Genomic DNA, 19577 nt, shown 5'->3' with positions numbered 1-19577 from the left:
ACTGTAAAGAAAAAGGTTATAGTTGACTTCTGCTAGGTTGGCAAAGTTGAATTCCAAATCGTCATCTTTGTTTTTGATGAAAACTTTCTTATTGGTTTAGTGGGCTGGGTAAAACTATGAATAGCAGAGATTAATGATGCAATTTGGGCCACTGGGCCTCCAATGAAATGAAATCCGAAGGCCCAAAAAGCCAACAAAACCTCCAATACTGTGAAGCCAATAGCTTAGTACATAACCGATTTGCCAAACTTTTCTGTTTCTTCCATTATAAGTCTTCTCCAATGGATAAACTAATTCAAGTGTATGTATATTTATGGAGTTAAAAGTTTAAACAACATATGGACAAGGGTCCAGTACAGCAAATTTAAGGCCTTGAGATTTCTAGTGGTGCACCAGCGGTAGGCTCCAATACCTGAGCATCCGGTAGTTCTTTCGCCAAAAGCTCCTGTTCAATGAGAGATTATAATGTCTGAATCATCAATCATGTTTTCAGGGAAGATTAATGTATACATTCAAAGGAAATCTGTACACGAGAAAAATGAAAGCTTATTTTAACACCAAATCGCGTTATTTCAGTTTAAGGGTGAGGGGAAGGAAGAAAGAGCGAGCGAGAATAGCAGATGAGATAACGTCTCTCATATTATGCCCGAGGGATAATGCAATTATGAGTTTGCTTCACAGATAAGTCAAAGAAAGCACACCTTGAATGATTCTATTGTCCCCTCTGTTTGAAGTATGCTGGCAAGAATACCTTTACTATCCAGGTCTCCATTTCTCATAGGAACGATGTATCTAGAAAAGAAAGGAAAAGGAATGGCAGTCATTGACAAATAAACAACCCAAAGAGGCAAACATCGATTCAATAACTGAGAGAGAGGTGCAAGTTGAATACTTGGCATGCAGCAACTTTGCAAGTTGAACAGCATCTTCTTGTCCTGAAACCAAAGTAAATTTAGGAAGAAGCTGCTTTATGACTGGTGTGATAACTATGTCAGCCCGCCGCTTCTCCAGACTACCCTTGTTGTAAACACAGTGGGGTTCATAGTAAAGAGTCAGTCGATCTTCTGGAGAACTAACAAGGTATCTGAAATAAAGGGGACACAATAGAACACATTTTTGTAAACATTGATTGAAGATTAAATCAGAATTGAAAGGCTATGGAGTCACACATGCAAGACCAACAAACTTTACCCATTCTCAGGGCGCTGCCAGGGAGGGCCCAGAACTGGCCCTGCTGTAGCCTGAACTCTGATTTTAGCACCATTTCTAGCTTCAATATCAGAGCTCTGACCCGGTTCTAGGTATATAACCTGAAAGAATCTGAGACTATATTTGCATCTGAATATGGAAATGTCTTAATGCAACAATATATAAGCATGTAGTCCAATGGATTATCATGAATGTTTGCATAATATGCAACATCTCAGTAAGGCTCCAAACACAGAAAGACAAGTTTCTATTTGAGACTAGAGAGTCTCCATGCTGCTTCAGTAATGGCATGGGTATAGCAGTTGCCTGAAGTAACTTCCATATCTGGGAAAAAATATAGGATGGTAGAAGCAGTAAAGTGTGATGTTCAATATTAGACAAAACTAACAAATCTTACCAACCTCCTTGATGCAGTAAAGTGTGATGTTCAATATTAGACAAAACTAACAAATCTTATCAACCTCCTTAATAGCAAAACATATGGATTTTGAACGCCTCTATACATAGTAACGCTAGAAAATGGCCCACAAAACATATTGATCGGAACACTTAGAAGTCTGTTTCTATGCCTCCATTACCAGTAAAGAAATGTCTAGTAAATGTAGATACTGGCAAATTTGGAACATAATCATATACATCAAAGCAGTTGCATTGGTATTAATGCACACATCCATCATTAACAGCCTCAGCAATAAACTGATGTACACGTCCATCTTTAACAGCCTCAGCAATAAACTGATGTACCATAGAAATATCAATTATTCAGCAAACCTGAAAGTGCAGATGATTCAAGGTAAGAGAATTTGATTCATTTCCTATTTGGCACCAGTAAGGATTGGGCAGGAGGGATTCAGTCAACTAACACTGCTTTTACCCTCTAAGCTGCCTTCTGGCCCTTCTCTTACAACAGCAATTTTCGGTTTGACAGAAGTAAAACTGTTTCATATTTTGAAACAGTAGTCTCTCACCTTCCGTGATACAGTATTCTAATAATTTGATCAACACTTGCAGGCTGGAAGGCTATTCATAACTTTATCAGCAGCCTTGCAAGATGATTCCAATACTTGTTTTATGTCTCCTATTTTTCAAATTTTTACAAACGAACATGTGGTCCATACTCCATAGAGTTGCAGGGACAAGTTAAATTCTTGGAAACAACCTATCCACATAATATGTAAAGTAAACCGTAGACATACATGGAAAAATGAAGTAAATACATCTTCCATAGTTTTCAGCACATAAAAATATTGGACTTCCTTTACAAAGAAAAAGGGTTTGTATCCTTCACAGGAATTTTACAGCAAAAACTTTGAAGCGCCTCTCATTTTTAGTAATCCAAATGTCTATGTTAAGTAGCGCATTGCAAGTTCAGCACCATGTCAATTTTAACGTGTCAACATCAAAAAGTATACAGAGTGTTCATATGCCTTTCCAGTGAACTGCATTTATTCAAGTCAAGATTCAAGAAACTTACATTATTGAAAAGGGGATCCAGCAAGGGCTTAGCATTGGGGGTTGCAATGACTCTAAGATCTGATCTCATCTCAGAAAGTGGCTTTAAGGTCTTTAAATGGCAGTGGTCATCAAGGCTTTGTGTAATCAGCAAGCAATCCAGTTCAGGAAGATCACTGAGCTGTAATAAATTTCCATTCAAAGTTAATTAACCCCATTACCTTCACACAAGTCACAACAGAGTTAAGAATACAAACAAACAAATTCGAAGAAAAAAAACGTTAAAAAATTTCCCGAGGTACCTGGAAATTTTTCAAGAACTTCTTGGCAGCATCATAAAGCCAAGGAATTCCAAAATCCAAGTTCCCTACCAAGATTGGGTCGACCAATATTTTGACACCACCCACATCCCACAGCCAACTATTCCCCTACAAAATTTGAGCAATTTATATCCCAAAAACTCAAATTCAATAGAAACAAACAAATGACCCACATCAAGAATACCACGTAGAAGGAAACACACCTCTAGGTAACTCAGCTTGAACACATCAGTGGCAGAAGAACTCGACCCAACAGTGTTTTCCTCAGAAACGACAGCGGAAACAACCCTATCCAATCTGTAACGAACAAGAAGGCATAATAAATAAAAAAACCCTAATCGAGAAAGCACAAAAACACATATGAAGAGGCGAGTATACGTTGAGAGACCTGGAGGTGGATAGCTTAAGGGTGTTGGAGGAGATGCGGATTGGACTATGCGTAGAGACAAAAGGGGCGGATGAAAAAAACCTGAACGGAGATAAGGAAGGTCTGATTTTGAAAGGGGTGAAGGGAAACGATTTGAGTTGAGTTGCCATAATTATCACCTTCAGATTTTCAGAGTGGAACTATGAGTTGGGTTTTTTCGCCCGGAAATTGTTTCTACATTCCCGCGAATTCTTTCGACGTGCTTAAAGATTTTTTATTTATTGGTTTAGGTTTTCTTTTTTCTTTTTTTAATAACCACTCATAGTCATGGACATGGTTAGCTGGAATGGTGGTGTCTCTGCCACTTGGGAACTTCTAGTCCGTCGTGTCCAGTGTCCATTCAGTCTGATTGCCATAAAAAGTTATTTGCAAGTAGAATCATTGAAGTATGATCCTGGGAGGGATGTAAATGGTCGATGATTACGGTTTTTTGTTTCTTCAATTTTTGACATGAATTTAACCGATCAATCGGTTTGTTATCGACGGATACCCTTTCTATTATTTCGTTTGGTTATCAATCAGTTCTAAGGAAATTTTTTTGAAAACAACAACCAATCGATCGGTTTGACGATCAATTCTGTTTCTAAAGATTTTTAAACACCCTTATCTACACCCTTTTCATGTAGTAAAAAGTGAAATACAAGAGAATTCAAAACGAATAACAAAACTCATATACACTCGCTAATCCAAAAGAAAGAATATTCATGCAAGCATATTTGCTTGAAAATGCCAAATTTCCAATACAATATACGATCATGAGTTTGTACAATTAAACCTGGAAAGACAAGAACTGAGAATCGTATGATGAAATCCAGAACCAATCCACCTTTGATGCAGACCAACTGTTGCAATTTACAAATGATTTTTGTCTCTACAATTGGATAGCCCTGTGTGAGAGGTATAGACCTTCAGCAATCTCTGGACACAAGCAATTACATCTTTTCAGAAGAATTTATAGCATCGTGCAAGAAAAAACGAAAGGAAGAACAGAGCTTGATTTCCCTTGCTTCCCAAAAAATAAGACGAGAAATACCACACAAACTTCCTCTTCATATATTTGCTTATATCTTAAAAGCAAGTTCTCTCTCCCATCTTTCGGGCTGATACGGTTCTGGGCGCACAAGTTTGCAACATTGGGGTAATGGCAACTCATGTCTAGGAGGTATCTTCTCGTGCCAAACAAATTCATTTTCATGTTCAAACTTCCTCAGAATATCTTCCACAGCATCAATTTCTTTCCTGAATATAGATCTCCATGAATCTTCCCCTGGTAGATTCTTTTTCACATTGATCAATGCTTCACTGAGAACTCCAACAGCAAGCCCAACTCGGCCATCAACCTTGAGACCTTGTGCTAGGTATTTTTGGCTTTGCAGCTCATGTAGAGCTTTGCATGATGAAAGGAATTCCTGTCCAGACCACAGCATAGATATCATCTATCAGTTCCATGGAGAAGGATTTTCAACCATTTATATTTATATTTATATTCAATAAATAGCACAAACCATCCTCTCCCAATAACGAGGCATGTGCCCCACCCTGTACAGGGGTGGGGAAATCAACAAGAAATCTAACAGCAGGCAACAACCAATCAAACAGGAAAAGGCACAATGATAACAAAAAAATCCTCCAGATTTTACTTTTGGAACCATGTTGGGATGCGAAGGAAGGATTTAAGAGCAAAAAATATTGAATATATTCCATGGAAACAACAAAGCTATAAAATCATCTCGGTTAAAGTATGTCTATCAGCCTATCACTTCAACACTTCATGGTATATCCAGTACCACCTCCACATAGAATCCCTATCATGGAATCATTCAGGAATTTCAACTGTACGTTGTGGAACTTTGCATATTAAAAAGTTCTAAGGAAATAAATATGGTTAAACTAGACCTAATTGACCAAATCTCCTCATGCTAAGCTACATAAATCCTTCACAACACCTTACCATTTTAGGTGAATTATACATGAAATGTCATTTTAAATTTGATTAAACCACCTCGTTACAGGAGTACTCATTGATCTCTGATGAACATTCGTGAACCATCTTAGAAAATTCTAACTTGGTCCACCGTGAGTCTCTTACAATTTTTTATAAATGTGTTTATTTCTTATGTCTAAATTCTAATTATAAGGGCACAAATTTCATCATGTCAGCGTACTCAGTTAGTCAGTTATGAGTTATGACTAGTACCCAAAGTTTTCAGCAACATCATTTATCAAACACATGGCAGGAATCTCACTAAGAAGGTCCTTTGTTCTCCAACTCTCATAAACCTACTGTAAAAAATAATTGCAGCTAACTTCCACTCCGGTTCAGCGGCCATCACCTCTCCTACTTTCGGACCTGTCCAATATTGATTTCTATGCAAGAAAGCTAGTTGTATCTTCACAAATGAGAAAGACCCACCTGATAAACAGAGCATACATAGAAAAACACCAGCAGTGACACAATCTGGAGGACATCTCTCGCCCAAAGACAAAGGAAAAGGAAAGGCTAAAAATAAATCTTTGTACTCCATGTACATACCAAAAGTCTTGAAGAGAGAGCTTTGTGCTCTCCTGTTGCTGAATTTAAAGCATGCGTGGCCTCAGCAAGAAACTCTGCAACACCATGGTGTAGCTTTTCGAGAACACCAATGCTACCTCTTTCTTCAGCCTTCCTTATAGTTGCAGCCTATCACGTTTATCTCAATGACATTAACTATCAAGAAGAGAAGCTAATAAAAAAATTTATTATCTGATTACGACATATGGGAATCAGACACTTCGATAGTCATAATTTGCAAGTGTTGAAAACAATTTGGATGCAAATATTATGTTTGAGCATCCTCATAGAACTAGTATTGGAAGGCTGAGGGACAAAATGCCAACCTGTGCCTCAGCCAAACAAATTAAGCTCATAGCAGCCGACAAAGATGGGGTAGCTTCAGGTGGCTTATCATTGGATAATGTAGCCTGAAAAGAGGGAAGAACCTCATGCCCCAGGTAATGAAAAATCCCAGCAGCTTTTCTGAAGAGGGCAGCAGATTGCACCAAATCTACGATAATCCAAATACGTAAGTAAGAGCATGACCAATATATTAGTGTCAATGTAATAGGACAGTGGAATTTTAATTGTTACCAGATGGCAGAAACTCTGAAGCTCTCTCCCGAAGAATTGATCCATAAAAAAAGAGGGTCATACCAAGCTCAAACCTCACATTATCAATTTGAAAAAACTTTGGACCCATGAGACTAAATAAAGATGATGAGCCAAGAGCACTACTCCATCGTATCTTGAGTTCTGGAATCCACTTAACCATATGGCTGTTGCTACTAACCAAATCTACATGAGATATGAAATTTTCAAGCAATGGCAAATACTGCTCCAATTTGTGCAGGACCTGGGATTGAACATGTAAAATCACATAAGGACAACCACTAAATACAGCCAGCAACTAATGAAAGCAGGTTGCTGTGTGCAATGAAATAAATTCATTTTAAGGTTGAGTAACACCTGGCTACACAAACAATCTGAAGGTGGTTAAAGCACTGAAAAGATGATATAATACACAATGATTTCATAGATTTAAGAGAAAAAACACATGAACGTTTTATCTACATGTTGTAGAATCTAAATGCAGGTAACATAGAATATCCAAATGAAGCCAAAATAACTGGTTTAAGTCAAGAAAGTTGGAATAATCAAATTCATCAATAATTACAACACCATCAACAATTACTTGTTGACAATGAGAAGTCGAACCCCCAGACATTTCTCTAGCAATAGCCTCTGTTATAAATCTGCTCTGATTAATAGACTCCTCAAGTACTCTGCGCTTGGAGCTCAACTCCTTCAAATGCTCAAGTGTAGCAGAATCGCGTGCTGCGATTACATCTTCAAATACAATCTGTCAACATTGTTAATATGATCAATGTGTGTCCTGAATAGCAATTAGGTATGGACGGATGGTTTTATGCGTTTTAACAATTTATTTTGAATAATCTGTTGTTCTAGTGGAAGACTACTGTCGAGAGATTTCTATTATGCTTATTAGTAATAAAGAGCGTTGTAATTTTGCATACTGCTTGGCGGAATAATCATGCATATTATCCTTTCTAGAAGAAAATTCAAATCGCATAGCATCACAAAAACCTAATTCTTACATATTCCGCATATCAATAATTTAGAAGAATCAAAATCAGTTACCCGTTTAGTTTTAAGCTTTGACGGGTCTGAAAAACTCAGCATCATCTTCACGCACACGCGATGAACGCCAAGAAAGAGTAGGAGTAAACAAAACCCTCAATCGGCTCGAGAAAGCTATGGAAGCTCACTCGTCTTCTCAAGCTTCCGCAAATCCCTTCCGGAGACGAAGCGAGACAATCAAGCCATCCAATGAGACAGAAATTACAGAGAGAATTTGGGTTGTTGTACGAGTCCACCTTTATATGAGCAGTGGTGCAGATTTTACAGATTGTTTGGGCATTTGGGGGTCGTTTTCGAAGTTTCTTCCGTTCGGGTTCGTTTCCTTCGTTGCCAAGCTTACAAGGAGTCAATGGCTAGAAGAAATCTGTTGGATTCTAAATTTCTAATGACAATGCGGGTTCCCGGACTCCCGCCCGATGGAGCTTGCCCCGATACTGCAACCCGCAGAGAGGTTTATGTGGGATGGGCTTGATTGGCCCAAAAATGGGGTTATTTTATTTTGATTAATTATGTTATATTTATCAATCGTGAATAACGATTAATTATAAATGAAAAATACTTGGTCGCGTCATTTTCTTATCCCTATGTTAAACCCCTATCCATATGAAGTGCCGGATATTTAAGGAGGTCTACATATGTTTTCATAATCAATCGATATTCCATATGCCATGTAGATTGAGGTTAAAATAATATTATTTTATTGACCTTTTAAAAGTATATATGTAATAAGAACAAGGACAAATGTGAGTAGAGACGATGAATTATTGACCTAATGATAATAACTATTTGAAATATATGCAAAAATTATTCCATGGGAAGTGGTTGAGCTTGCGGTTGGTTATGGTCTCCAGAATGTGACGGTATTAAGTAGCTCTAAGAGTGCAGTGGATAATGTCAATTCGAATGAGATTGGGCCGAATGAGAATGGTGATGCGATTAGAGATATCCACTGAACTAGCGTGGCAATTCAAAGTTTTAAATGTTTATTTCGTCCTAGGGGTTGCAACAAGGTTGCTCATGGCATTGCAAAGTTTGCTTTGAGTTGTCACACTCCGGTTGTTTGGAGTACTCTTTATGAACCTATATGGCTTCAGGAAGTTACATTGGCAGACTCACTGTCACATAATTCTTAATTAAATGCAAACTTTCCTTTGAAAAAAATTTATTGCATGGGAACCTTTTACTAATCATCCTTTTATCTATGCAATTAATTAATTAAATATACTCTTAAAAATACATCGTTTACAAATCATTAAATACGTATTCAACACAAAGTTGTTTTCTTTTCTTAACTAAAATTTTGTTATAAACACTGAATTTTTTTGCCGAATAAGTAGTTATTTAATTTATGGGATAGGTCTTCTATATGGGCATCCCTAACTTTACAAGTGAGCCCTACTGCTATGCACTTTTCAGCGCTCATTTTCTTACTCAAAAAGTGGACACTGGCGTCCACACGGACCACGCCCGAGATTGTCTCTTAACTTGTGTTCGTTTTGATTTTTTTTTTCGTAAGTCGTTCATGGTTGTTATAATGTGTCTGCTTGGGCGTGTTGTGAACTGTTGTGTTGTGTTGTGAGGTCTAAAACTATGATACTGTGAGGTTAGTTCAAATGGGAAGCTGTTTGGCGCATCACTTTTAAAACTATTGTGCGGTGCTGTGAGGTGCTTCTGACATATCTAAATTACGGTTATATTAGATGATTAATAATATTAATATAAAATCACTTAACATTTACATTGTATATTAATCTATAATAAAATAATTTACCTAATTTGATTACGTGGGACAATTCAATATATATTGTAAGCGTTTGGGAGTGCTGTGAGTGAGGTGAAATGCTGCGAGGTAAAAAGCTGTAGTGCTATGAGGTGAGATGCACCTAAACGCAGTGCAAACACACTGCCAAACCGCACCATTATATACATTTTTACTAGCACCTAAGGGTGATCATGGGTAGAGCTTTGCCATGACTCTATATGTTTTAATTTTTATAAACTTTAGTTACACTCCTAAATTTATTAAAAACACCTAAATTTTAGTTGACCACCCATTGTAAAGATAAGTTGATGATGTGTCTTTAGTAAACTTAAGAGGGTGATTAAAGTTTACCTTTCACTTTGTCCAAGACCGGCCTAGGGCTTTGGGTCTATAATTTTGACCAAATCCGGCCCTTAAAAAATTACACAGACCCAAGTTTGTCCATGAGACCGAACATATTATAGTAAAATAAAAAATAATTCATATCTCAAGGTAAAATTTTAAGAGAGCTATATAAATGATAAAGTTTTATATTAATATACAAATCTTCAATATATGTTTAATAACAAAATAATAGTATTAAATATAAAATACAAAAAAATTATATTATGTGTAAGAAATATATATTTCGGGCGAGGCTGGGCTAAAATTCTAAATTCCCAAGCCCGAACCCAAAACGCACCCGTATTACCAATTAATCCTACGTGGCTTGCACACGAAAATGGAATGCCACAACGGCTCGACGTCCAAGCCAAGCTCTTGGACAATTTTGCCCTTCGCGTGCATCTGCAAACCAAGCTTTGGGGCACAAATTCCCCCCTCGCGATCTCTCCGAATCCTGAAATCCGGCATCATCTGTTCAAACACAGGTGGGAAAAAGAGTGCATACAATGCGTATTGAGAAAGGAAATCGAGGTGGTCCGACGATCATATATCTTTCGAGTGTTACATATTCTCGCTACAGAGCTTCCTGAAAACCCTAAGAAAAACTACGAAGTGAATCTTCGGCGCTAAAAGGCTCACTCACGTTCTGACCTACGCATCACCAGCAATGGCGGAGTTTAAGAAGTTGATTATCGCCGTTGAAGGGACTGCGGCCATGGGCCCCTTCTGGCGTACCATCCTCTCTGATTATATCGAGAAGATTGTCAGGTTCATTGACTCGCTTTAAACTTTGTCTTCTTCATACACAATTTGATTCTATACTCTTGTCATGTAATCGAGGTTAGGGTTTCTTTTTTAAAACGGACCTTTTGCGGTTTTACCGACTTAATTTGTGAGATTGAAGTTTGAAATTCACATTACTGAGGTAATGTTGAGCGTTTGAAAATTGTCGGGTGATTTTAGGTATTCAAATTCTTCTGCTGTTTTAAACTGGTCGTTTTGAAGTCTTAATACTTTTTTGTCCTTTAGTTCTTCAAGTCGGCATTAGCTGAGTTTATCTGTATCCCCAATATAATGTGGCCAAAAGCTGCCATATCAATAAGGTTGCGGTAGGGATCTACTATTTTATTGAGTTTGCATTGTGGCTGTAACGGAATGAAAACGCATTTGATTTGTTTTTGTGGCATTTTGATTCTTAGTGATCATAGGTTTGCTGTTGTAAGGCACGGATATTTAATACTTTATTTTCTGCAGGTCTTTCTATGCTAACGAGATAACAGGACAGGTATGGGTTTATTTCTCCCTTTTCATGATCAAGTTACCAAAATCTCTGTTTTGCCACTTGGCCCAAAATGTATTAAGAACCTTAGAAGTGTGGTTAATAAAATGTGGGTCAGATCTCATGGGTCACTTTTATTAAGCTTACCAACATCTTAAGACTTTTGACTTTCTAAAGGAAAAGACAAAGATTATGTTTAAGTTGGTTTTTGGTTAGTGTTATTCATAAAATAAAGTTGGTTGGCGTTGACTGATCTTGGAATATTTCGGGCTTTTAGCCTGTCATCTTGTATTTCATGTATGCGTACTTCATCTATTACTGAAGCGCCCTTGTAAGCCAAATTGGTATTCCATGGAATTATTTCAGATGGAATATTTTCTCTCTTGGTACTTCTCTAACTTATTTAGTGAAGTTGAAACTCATTGGCAGATAATATTTTAAGATTTTCCCGATGTTAAATTTCTGGCTTGCTAATATCAGTAATCACTGATTTTGTTTGTGTTTGTGTTCATAATTGTATCTATACAGAAGCTCTCCACACCAATTGCTGAGTTCTCATTGGTCTCATTTAATACTCATGGACCTTATTGTGGTATGCTTTTGTCCCCTTGTACCATTTTATACAAATTAGTTTCTGTTAATCTTTCATTGCATCATGATGCCAGAACCCCTTTTCATTTGATATTCTTATGATGACAAAACGTGACCATGATTTACTAGTTTGGGGGATCTAGAATTCTTAAATAGTCGTCTGTTATTTTTTTTTTTAAATCTTAGATCTCTTTTTATGAAGCTTGCTTAGTACAACGGAGTGGGTGGACAAGAAATGTTGATACCTTCTTACAATGGCTATCAGCTCTACCCTTTAGTGGTGGTGGTTTTAATGACGCTGCAATTGCAGAGGGACTTTCAGAAGCTCTAATGGTATGCAACATTGATATTTTAAACATTTTTTTTGGATTTAAAATCTTTTGTTCGAATATAAAGTTATGTTCCCCCCTTCATTAGTTAAAATTTTGTTCCACTATAAAATTTTGATTTAAAATTTTAATATTTAACAGCTATATTATGCGAATTGCTATGGTTTTCTTCAAGATTCTTTTGAAATAAATTTTTTTTACACACAATACTATGGTGCCCCATATTGTTTCCTTCACAACAAACTCTTATGCTCAATTTCAACTGCCATAGATGTTCCCTATTCCTCCAAGTGGAACTCAAGCTCAACAAACCATAGAATGTCAAAGGCATTGCATTCTTGTTGCTGCAAGTAACCCTTACCCTTTGCCTACACCAGTTTATAGGCCGCAATTGCAAAATTTGGAACAGGGTGAGAATATTGAAGCACAAACGGAAAGTCGTTTATCTGATGCTGAGACACTTGCTAAATCATTTGCCCAGGTAACTTTGTACTGTTTTCTCTTTTGATTTACTGACGTTCGCTCACCTTTTTAATGGGGTCATTCATCATTGGCTGATTGTCCTGTGGTTTTTGATGCAGTGCTCTGTGTCACTTTCTGTCATCTGCCCGAAACAGCTTCCAAAACTTAGAGCAATCTACAATGCAGTAAGGAAGATAGTTTTTTCATTTAACTTAGTTTTCGTTTTGTTATCTTGTATTGACCTTTCCAAAGGCGTCTGTCTCGTAAAGCATTCTGCTGAACTTTAATCTCTGTTGAAGGGGCTAAAAAACACTGGCTATATCATTTTTCTCTTTTAAGATATATAGATATGTGGGGAGAAAAATGAAAGAAAGAGTAGGGAAACAATTGCGTCTTAAAATCTCTTATTACTTGGTATGCATGACTATGCTCTCATCCCTAATGGAACTTTTGGAAAAGTTTTTCCTGACCATATTTATTTAGTTTTTTTGACCATATTGATTTGTTGATGTAGGGAAAGTGCAACCAACGCACTCCAGATCCTCCAGTTGACAGTGCTAAAAATCCTCATTTTCTAGTTCTAATGTCGGAGAATTTCATGGAGGCTCGTGCTGCTTTAAGTCGTCCTGGAGTAACAAATTTGGCTTCTAACCAAAGTCCCTTGAAGATGGATATAGCTTCTGTTAATACAGTGACAGGAGCACCTCCAACTTCAATTCCAGCAGGTTTTTAATGCATTGTTTGTTTGTTTTTTTTTTTCTTTTTTTTGTATGATAACTTTATTAAAGAACCCAAGAGGTGCAAGCTAGAACATTATGAATAGGACAAAGTAATAGCCTCAAACAAATTGTTGCAAGAGCTGGAGCAGTAAAGTTTCAAGTACTTAAAACAGACGTAAAAAAATCTATCTATAGAGGTGTTGGGCTTGTGGACGCTTCTGTTGTTCCTCTCTTTTCGTCTCAGCTAGATCGTAATAATAGGGATGAAGTGAATGCTTATTTTAACTCATTGTTTGTTCTTATTCTTTCGCATGTCCTGGATCTTCAGATGATTTTTGTTATTGGGTGTGATTGACTAGTTTGTATGGATTTTGTGGTCCTTCTGCCCTTAAACTAAGTAATGAAGACGATTTTTGTTAATGGATTTTGTGATAGACTAGTTTGCATGGATTTTGTGGTTCTTCAGAGTCCAGATGATTGATTTTGTGGTTCTTCTGTATGTTAGTCAAACTTCTTTGTATGGAAGAAAGAAGTAATGAATCAAGTAACGTCCTGCAATAATGCTCTATTTATTTAAATGTTCTAAACTAAACTTTTGAGTTTCCTATTTGTTTATTAATTTGACTCAATTAGGAATGGCGATGGGAAATCCATTAACCCGCTTTACAGGGCAAGTGACGGGGGCATTAGATTTGTTTGTGTGGCAGGCCATTGGAAAATAGGGTAAATCCATTATGGGGATGGGTTTAGGTCACCCTCCGTGACCTGTATATATCTGTATATTGTAATATTTGATATATTCTCTTGCTTTGAGTGAGAAACTTATGGAAAGAGCACCAAGGAGGTGCTAACAAAGAAACAGTTACAAGACAATGAGTAAATTATTCCATGGGCATTAAGCCAAAACTTTACTGTATTAAGCCAATTATCCATCAAGATATCAAAAGAGTTCTCATTGTCCTCGAAATTTTGAGGTTCTTCTCCTTCCAAACTAACCAACAATTGAATAAAGGGATGAGCTAAACAGCTTTTCACTTAGTTTTGTGTATGGTTATTTTGCTCCAAGTTGTCAGTTGTAAAGCTATATCTCTTCACATAAACCCAACTGTGTGTCATCTGATTCCAAGTTGTTATCCGAACTCTCCTGGTCCAGTTACAATGCAGTATGATATGACTAACATATTCTTCATCATTTTTGCCAATCAGGCATCTGTTAGCAAGGTTGAGACCCCTCTTTTTCTGTTTGTCAGTATTTAATATTTTTCCTCAAGCTACTTCACAGCTGAAGAAGGCTACTTTTGGAGGTTATATTGTCTTATATGGTAATATATTAACTACATATTTATCAGTAAAAAGAATTACAAAATATAGAATTCGTCTAATCTAAACCCTATGTTTTTTAGTATGTGTTAAAGGAATTAAAAGAAAATTACTTTGCTAATATTTCAATGTGTAAAAGCCTGAAGTTACCTTGGGTTTTGGACTTTTAATTCTCTTGCGACTTCTTGAAGATCAGTGTGGGAAGGAGTTTCACCTCCAAGCCTCTGTGTTCTGTCTTTCTTCCCCATTGAACTCAAATTTACTTCCTTGGTCCTACAAGCTAGAATCTTTTCCCTGTCATCACAGAAGGTGTGTGAGTTCGTTTCAATTTTCCAAATGTGTTAGCTTTGGTGTGTTTTCCTCAAATCCTAACATTTCTGTCATACAGACTCATCACGGTTTTCATGTTCTTGAGAACGGGTTTGCAAAATGGACAAAATTCTTTTATATAAGATCTAGATTTTTCTCTTTCTGCTCTTAATTTGTTTCCCTTTTCTTTGGGTAACTGATGTTGTCTCACTTGTTGTGGGGCAGGTCACGGTGGGGACAAATTTGTGTACTTTGAAATTGGGGTGTCGATGAGACAAATGTTTTTAGCCCTTAATGGGTTATGGAGTTGGCATGGTGTGGGCTTTCCATTTAATGGGGTGGCTGGGTTGGAAAGCGGACTGCACCGCCCCGTTGCCATCCCTATGTTGGATTAGGCTAGGCGGCAACATTGCCCTTTTGTAATTTTGAGGTGGCATCTTGCCAGGTTGTGTCTGTGAAAACTGTTAGTCTGTTGTCTTTATTTTTTAGAATTACTTGCTTCAAAGTACCTCAACATAGATTTACTTTATAATATATATTGAGGAAAATTATCTCTGTAATTTTACTTATTGCTATGGCGCATTCTCCAATTCACATCTGTATACCTTTTGGCTTATATGTTGATTGCAATGTCTTCTACTTCAAATCCGTCTATCTTTTGCGGTTGTACCTTATATTGGATTGCTGTGGACACATCAGATGTATTGCTATTATCTGCCACTAATAAACCTTTACCTAATATTCTTGTTTCTGGAGGACTTACTTTTTTCTTCTTGATCTTTTTTTCCCTTTTAATTATCAGTGAATGGATCGGTCATGAACAGGCAAACAATTTCTGGTGGAAATGTTGCTACTGCCACTGTTAAAGTTGTAAGGGATTCTCATCCATTAGTGTTAAAATATTTGGTGTCTTACTATAAAATAGTTTGTTTGTATAGTAGTTCACTGAAATCCTTACGTATGTTTTTATGGGTACATAAATTCCTTTAGGAGCCGATCTCTATCACTTCCATGGGAAGTCAACCTACATGTCCACAAATTCCGACCGTTGCCCGCCCTGCTTCGCAAGGTGTCCCAAGCTTGCAAACTTCGTCACCATCTTCTGCTTCTCATGACATTATCACAAATGGCGAGAATGTGCAAGAAGTAAAACCTATTGTCAGTGGAATGCCACAGTCCCTCCGTCCTGTACATCCTGCTGCTGCAAATGTGAGCATTCTGAACAATCTCTCTCAAGCACGAGTGATGAACTCTGCAGCTCTAACTGGAGGCACTTCTATTGGACTCCCATCCATGGGTCAAACTCCTGTTGCCATGCATATGTCAAACATGATATCCAGTGGAATGGCATCTTCGATGCCAGCTGCTCAAACTGCTTTTTCTTCTGGGCAATCAGCCATCACTTCAGTAACAGGGACAGGGGCTCTTGCAGCAACTTCACAAGGTCCACAGAACTCAGGTCTTGGTTCATTAACTTCTGCAACTTCTAATATGCCTGGAAATTCAAACCCTGGGAGCTCACAACCAATGGGAAATCTTCAAGGAGGCATTAGTGTGGGACAGTCCGTGCCTGGCATGAGCCAAGGAAATATTTCAGGAGGACAAATTGTGCAAAGTGGTATTAGCTTGAATCAGAGCATGATGGGGGGTCTTGGTCCATCAGGTGTCTCTTCTGGAACTGGCATGATGATTCCTACGCCGGGAATGACTCAACAAGGACAACCGGGGACCCAGCAACTTGTTGCAAGCAACAATTCAGCAGTTAGTATGCCATTGTCACAACAGACATCAAGTGCCTTGCAGTCCGGCGAGGCTGCACAATCAAAATATATTAAAGTCTGGGAGGTAAGTCTAGCGTATATTTTGATTCCCTGGTGGTGGATGGAAATGTCAATGCCAATTTTGAGCTCAAAAGAAATTTTATTGCTGGGCACCCACACTGACAAAAAGTCAGTGAAAATAAGATGCATCAATTCTAATACGTTGACGACCCTACTTCATGATGAATAAGTGTTAAACCATTTGTTCGAAGCCTTTCCTAGCTGAGTCTCCAAGTCTTCGGATACTCTCTTATTTCTCTTCATGCAGATGTTCCAGCATGCAACCAAAGCAACCCTGGAGATAGTTTTATTTCTTCCTTGCTACTGCATGGTAATGTCCAGGCCTTTAGTTCATCCTCTAGGGTATTAGATATGATCCAATTAATGCCCATAAGCTTCCAAGCCAGGTCCCAGAAATCTTTTGACCACTCGCTGTAGTGGAGGGGAGGGGATAAATTGTCTTCAAGTCTTGTAATTACGATTTCACCCAATAGGCTAACCTTTTAGGTGGGGGCGAATTTAATCATTTATATACACTCCAACACTTGTAATTGTTTATTAAATTTGTTTTTGAATGCCACAAAGAGAGAAATGTGATTTGTAGTTGGCCCTTTTATCACTGAGTATGGTCTAATTGTGGATCCGCTAATTTTCTTATCTGTGAAAATCACATGCAGGGAAACTTGTCTGGGCAGAGGCAAGGGCAACCAGTATTTATCACCAGACTTGAAGTATGTTTCTCAAAGCCTGATTCGTGTTAATTCCAATGAAGAGAACCTATGAAATATTTTTATAAATACGTTCGGTCAACATTTCATCCACTTTAGCTTACACCCTTTTTATGCATGAACCTTATGCCCTGTTATTTTTGTGGCAGGGCTACAGAAGTTTTTCGGCTGCTGAGAAGTAAGTGTGGATATATATTTTTTCCCTTTAAAAAGTTATCAATGGACTTTCTCTGCTATTCAGGAAATGATAAATTAAACGAAAGGGAGTTTTCTCCATTCATTAATTTGCTTTTCAATGAGTCTTTAAATTCCTTATATCACATAAACCTGCATTTAGCTGGATTTCTTCTGTTCTTGTCCACAAAACTTGGAATAGAGATATGCGAATATCAATTTATGTTGTCCAGCTAGGTGAACTCTTTTTGTCATTCCCAGTCTTGCAGCTAACTGGCCACCAACGATGCAGATAGTTAGGCTCATATCTCAGGACCACATGAATAACAAGTAATGTTTGCGCACCTGAATATATTCATCTTGGTTGTTCTCGAGTACACTTTTGATGTTATTATATTTCTGATCATTTCGATTTCACTCTCATTTAATTCTAGGCAATATGTTGGAAAGGCTGATTTTCTGGTATTTCGGGCATTGAATCAGCATGGGTTTCTTGCCCAGCTGCAGGAAAAGAAACTTGTAAGTTCCTTTAGTTACCTGTCTGCCTTTTTCAATCAGTCATAAGATGGCCGATTTTCTAGTATTTCCTGCGTTCCTGGCCTTTATTCAAAGTATTGATCTTTACATTCCTGTGCTTGGAATCACATAAAAACTTGCAAATGAACCTTGTGAATGTAATTAATGTGTTTCATCATATCTCTCGTCCTTCAAAAAGGGGCAGTGGGGACATTTTTTTTCAATCACAATTATTTTCTTTTAAGCCTTTGTACAGGTGAAATATGACTTATTAATGTTATATGGCTCTGACGCTGAACTGTCCATCTTAATTTCTCTAGTGTGCAGTCATCCAATTACCATCACAAACGTTGCTGCTATCTATTTCTGACAAAGCCTTCCGCTTGATTGGAATGCTCTTTCCTGGGGTGAGATTTTGTTCTCTTAATTACTTTCTTCTACAACTGATATAAGCTTTTGTACAGCTTAATAGCATCTGTGAGCTCTCTTTCCTATGATCATTTTTCAACCCAACATAAAAGTGATAGCAACCTGCAAAATAAGTTTTTATTTTTGAGTGTTCCTGTAGAACTTAAATACCTTTGCTGCATAAACAATTTGCTTTTGTGTTGACGGATCCATGTAATTGAAGTCTCCGGAGCAAGGATGTTGATTGGAAAGCTGATTTAACTCAGAATTTTGCATTCTAATTAACCTGAACTCTCCCTGTCGTAGGATATGGTTGTGTTTAGGCCACAGATACCCAGTCAGCAGCAACAATTGCAACAGCAAATGCAATCACAGCAGCATCCGCAGCTACAACAGCAACAGCTTTCTCAAATGCAACAGCAGCATCCGCAGCTACAACAGCAACAGCAACAGCTTTCTCAACTGCAGCAGCAACAGCTTAACCAAATGCCACAACAGCAGCAGCAGCAGCAGCAGCCGCTCCATCAGTTGCAACAACATCAGCAGCTTCCACAACAGCAACAAATGGTTGGGACAGGAATGGGTCAATCTCATGTTCAAGGTTCAGGACGGTCACAGTTGGTTTCCCAGGGACAGGTTTCATCACAAGGACCACCTAATAACGTCCCTGGAGGTGGGTTTATGAGTTGAATAGAACTCCCTTCAATCGTAAACACAATGTATCACTAACGCAAGGAAATGAGTTCTAGGCATATTGATGGTCACTGTTATAAGACTCAGAGAATTATAGAACCTACGGGACCCTGCGTATGGCGTGTGTAGACACCCTGCTTTCTGTTTCGGAATGTAAGATTCGCCCATGAATACCACAAGCGTGATAAAAGCATATATATGGGTAGGACAAAGGCACACATCAGAAAACAATTCCAGACCTTTAAAAAGTGGTGAAATATCTGAATTATGAACTTTCCAGGAGTGTGTGCTGTGCAGCAACCAAATAGACCATAATCACTATGAGTCTATGATGTGTAGGTGAAGATAATATTCAATGAATGATTAGCTAAAAGCCTAAAAGAGAGATTTCATCTAATGCTTTCAACCCATAACTCCATCAACTTCCTGAAAAAGCCATCCAGAATAGCAATGTGGAATGGTGCAGTTGTTTCCTACTTT

At 37.8% G+C, this 19577-nt stretch overlaps 3 protein-coding genes across 5 annotated transcripts; 1 reads left to right on the top strand and 2 right to left on the bottom strand.

The window, feature by feature from the left end:
- Positions 1-239: 239 nt before the first annotated feature.
- LOC120008447 lies at positions 240-3609 on the bottom strand. The gene is made up of 8 exons (XM_038858773.1): positions 3370-3609; positions 3185-3278; positions 2964-3089; positions 2684-2842; positions 1192-1310; positions 893-1084; positions 702-792; positions 240-445 (listed from the first exon to the last, which is right to left on the bottom strand). Exons 1-8 carry the CDS (start codon positions 3516-3518, stop codon positions 365-367), a joined length of 1011 nt encoding a protein of 336 aa, XP_038714701.1. The 5' UTR covers positions 3519-3609; the 3' UTR covers positions 240-364.
- A 481-nt stretch (positions 3610-4090) lies between these two features.
- On the bottom strand, positions 4091-7951 carry LOC120004773 (programmed cell death 6-interacting protein). Of its 2 annotated transcripts, XM_038854066.1 has the most exons (6): positions 7604-7951; positions 7137-7304; positions 6536-6797; positions 6286-6452; positions 5942-6088; positions 4091-4817 (listed from the first exon to the last, which is right to left on the bottom strand). In XM_038854066.1, exons 1-6 carry the CDS (start codon positions 7646-7648, stop codon positions 4470-4472), a joined length of 1137 nt encoding a protein of 378 aa, XP_038709994.1. In that variant the 5' UTR covers positions 7649-7951; the 3' UTR covers positions 4091-4469. The 2 variants fall into 2 exon arrangements, with proteins under 2 accessions (XP_038709994.1, XP_038710003.1); XM_038854075.1 differs by lacking the exon at positions 7137-7304.
- A 2153-nt stretch (positions 7952-10104) lies between these two features.
- Positions 10105-19294, top strand: LOC120012785 (mediator of RNA polymerase II transcription subunit 25-like). Of its 2 annotated transcripts, none has more exons than XM_038864292.1 (15): positions 10105-10517; positions 11004-11034; positions 11560-11620; positions 11822-11952; positions 12220-12429; positions 12530-12595; positions 12925-13135; positions 15561-15628; positions 15749-16603; positions 17256-17309; positions 17456-17484; positions 17742-17810; positions 17915-17999; positions 18317-18403; positions 18711-19294. In XM_038864292.1, the coding sequence occupies exons 1-15, from the start codon at positions 10417-10419 to the stop codon at positions 19092-19094; spliced, it is 2442 nt and encodes an 813-aa protein (XP_038720220.1). In that variant the 5' UTR covers positions 10105-10416; the 3' UTR covers positions 19095-19294. The 2 variants fall into 2 exon arrangements, with proteins under 2 accessions (XP_038720220.1, XP_038720212.1); XM_038864284.1 differs by having other exon boundaries at positions 10106-10517; positions 11557-11620.
- Positions 19295-19577: the final 283 nt, after the last annotated feature.

This window comes from Tripterygium wilfordii, chromosome 2, assembly GCF_013401445.1.
Source record: "Tripterygium wilfordii isolate XIE 37 chromosome 2, ASM1340144v1, whole genome shotgun sequence".
Lineage (NCBI taxonomy): Eukaryota > Viridiplantae > Streptophyta > Magnoliopsida > Celastrales > Celastraceae > Tripterygium > Tripterygium wilfordii.
Note: the sequence above shows the minus strand (reverse complement) of the source record. Positions and strands in the feature narration are given on the sequence as shown.

Bases quoted from the DNA above. Each gene is read 5' to 3' on its own strand.
- LOC120008447 (XM_038858773.1), bottom strand. From the start codon at position 3,518: ATGGCAACTCAACTCAAATCGTTTCCCTTCACCCCTTTCAAAATCAGA. The intron at 2,843-2,963 runs GTACCTCGGGAA...AATTTATTACAG, and splicing joins AGTTCTTGAAAAATTTCCAG to CTCAGTGATCTTCCTGAACT. The intron at 793-892 runs GTATTCAACTTG...TTTCTTTTCTAG, and splicing joins GCAAAGTTGCTGCATGCCAA to ATACATCGTTCCTATGAGAA.
- LOC120004773 (XM_038854066.1), bottom strand. From the start codon at position 7,648: ATGATGCTGAGTTTTTCAGACCCGTCAAAGCTTAAAACTAAACGG. The intron at 6,798-7,136 runs GTAATTGTTGAT...GTTCAATCCCAG, and splicing joins CGACTTCTCATTGTCAACAA to GTCCTGCACAAATTGGAGCA. The intron at 6,453-6,535 runs GTAACAATTAAA...GGATTATCGTAG, and splicing joins TTCAGAGTTTCTGCCATCTG to ATTTGGTGCAATCTGCTGCC.
- LOC120012785 (XM_038864284.1), top strand. From the start codon at position 10,417: ATGGCGGAGTTTAAGAAGTTGATTATCGCCGTTGAAGGGACTGCGGCC. The intron at 11,035-11,556 runs GTATGGGTTTAT...GTATCTATACAG, and splicing joins CTAACGAGATAACAGGACAG to AAGCTCTCCACACCAATTGC. The intron at 17,811-17,914 runs GTAATGTTTGCG...ATTTAATTCTAG, and splicing joins CAGGACCACATGAATAACAA to GCAATATGTTGGAAAGGCTG.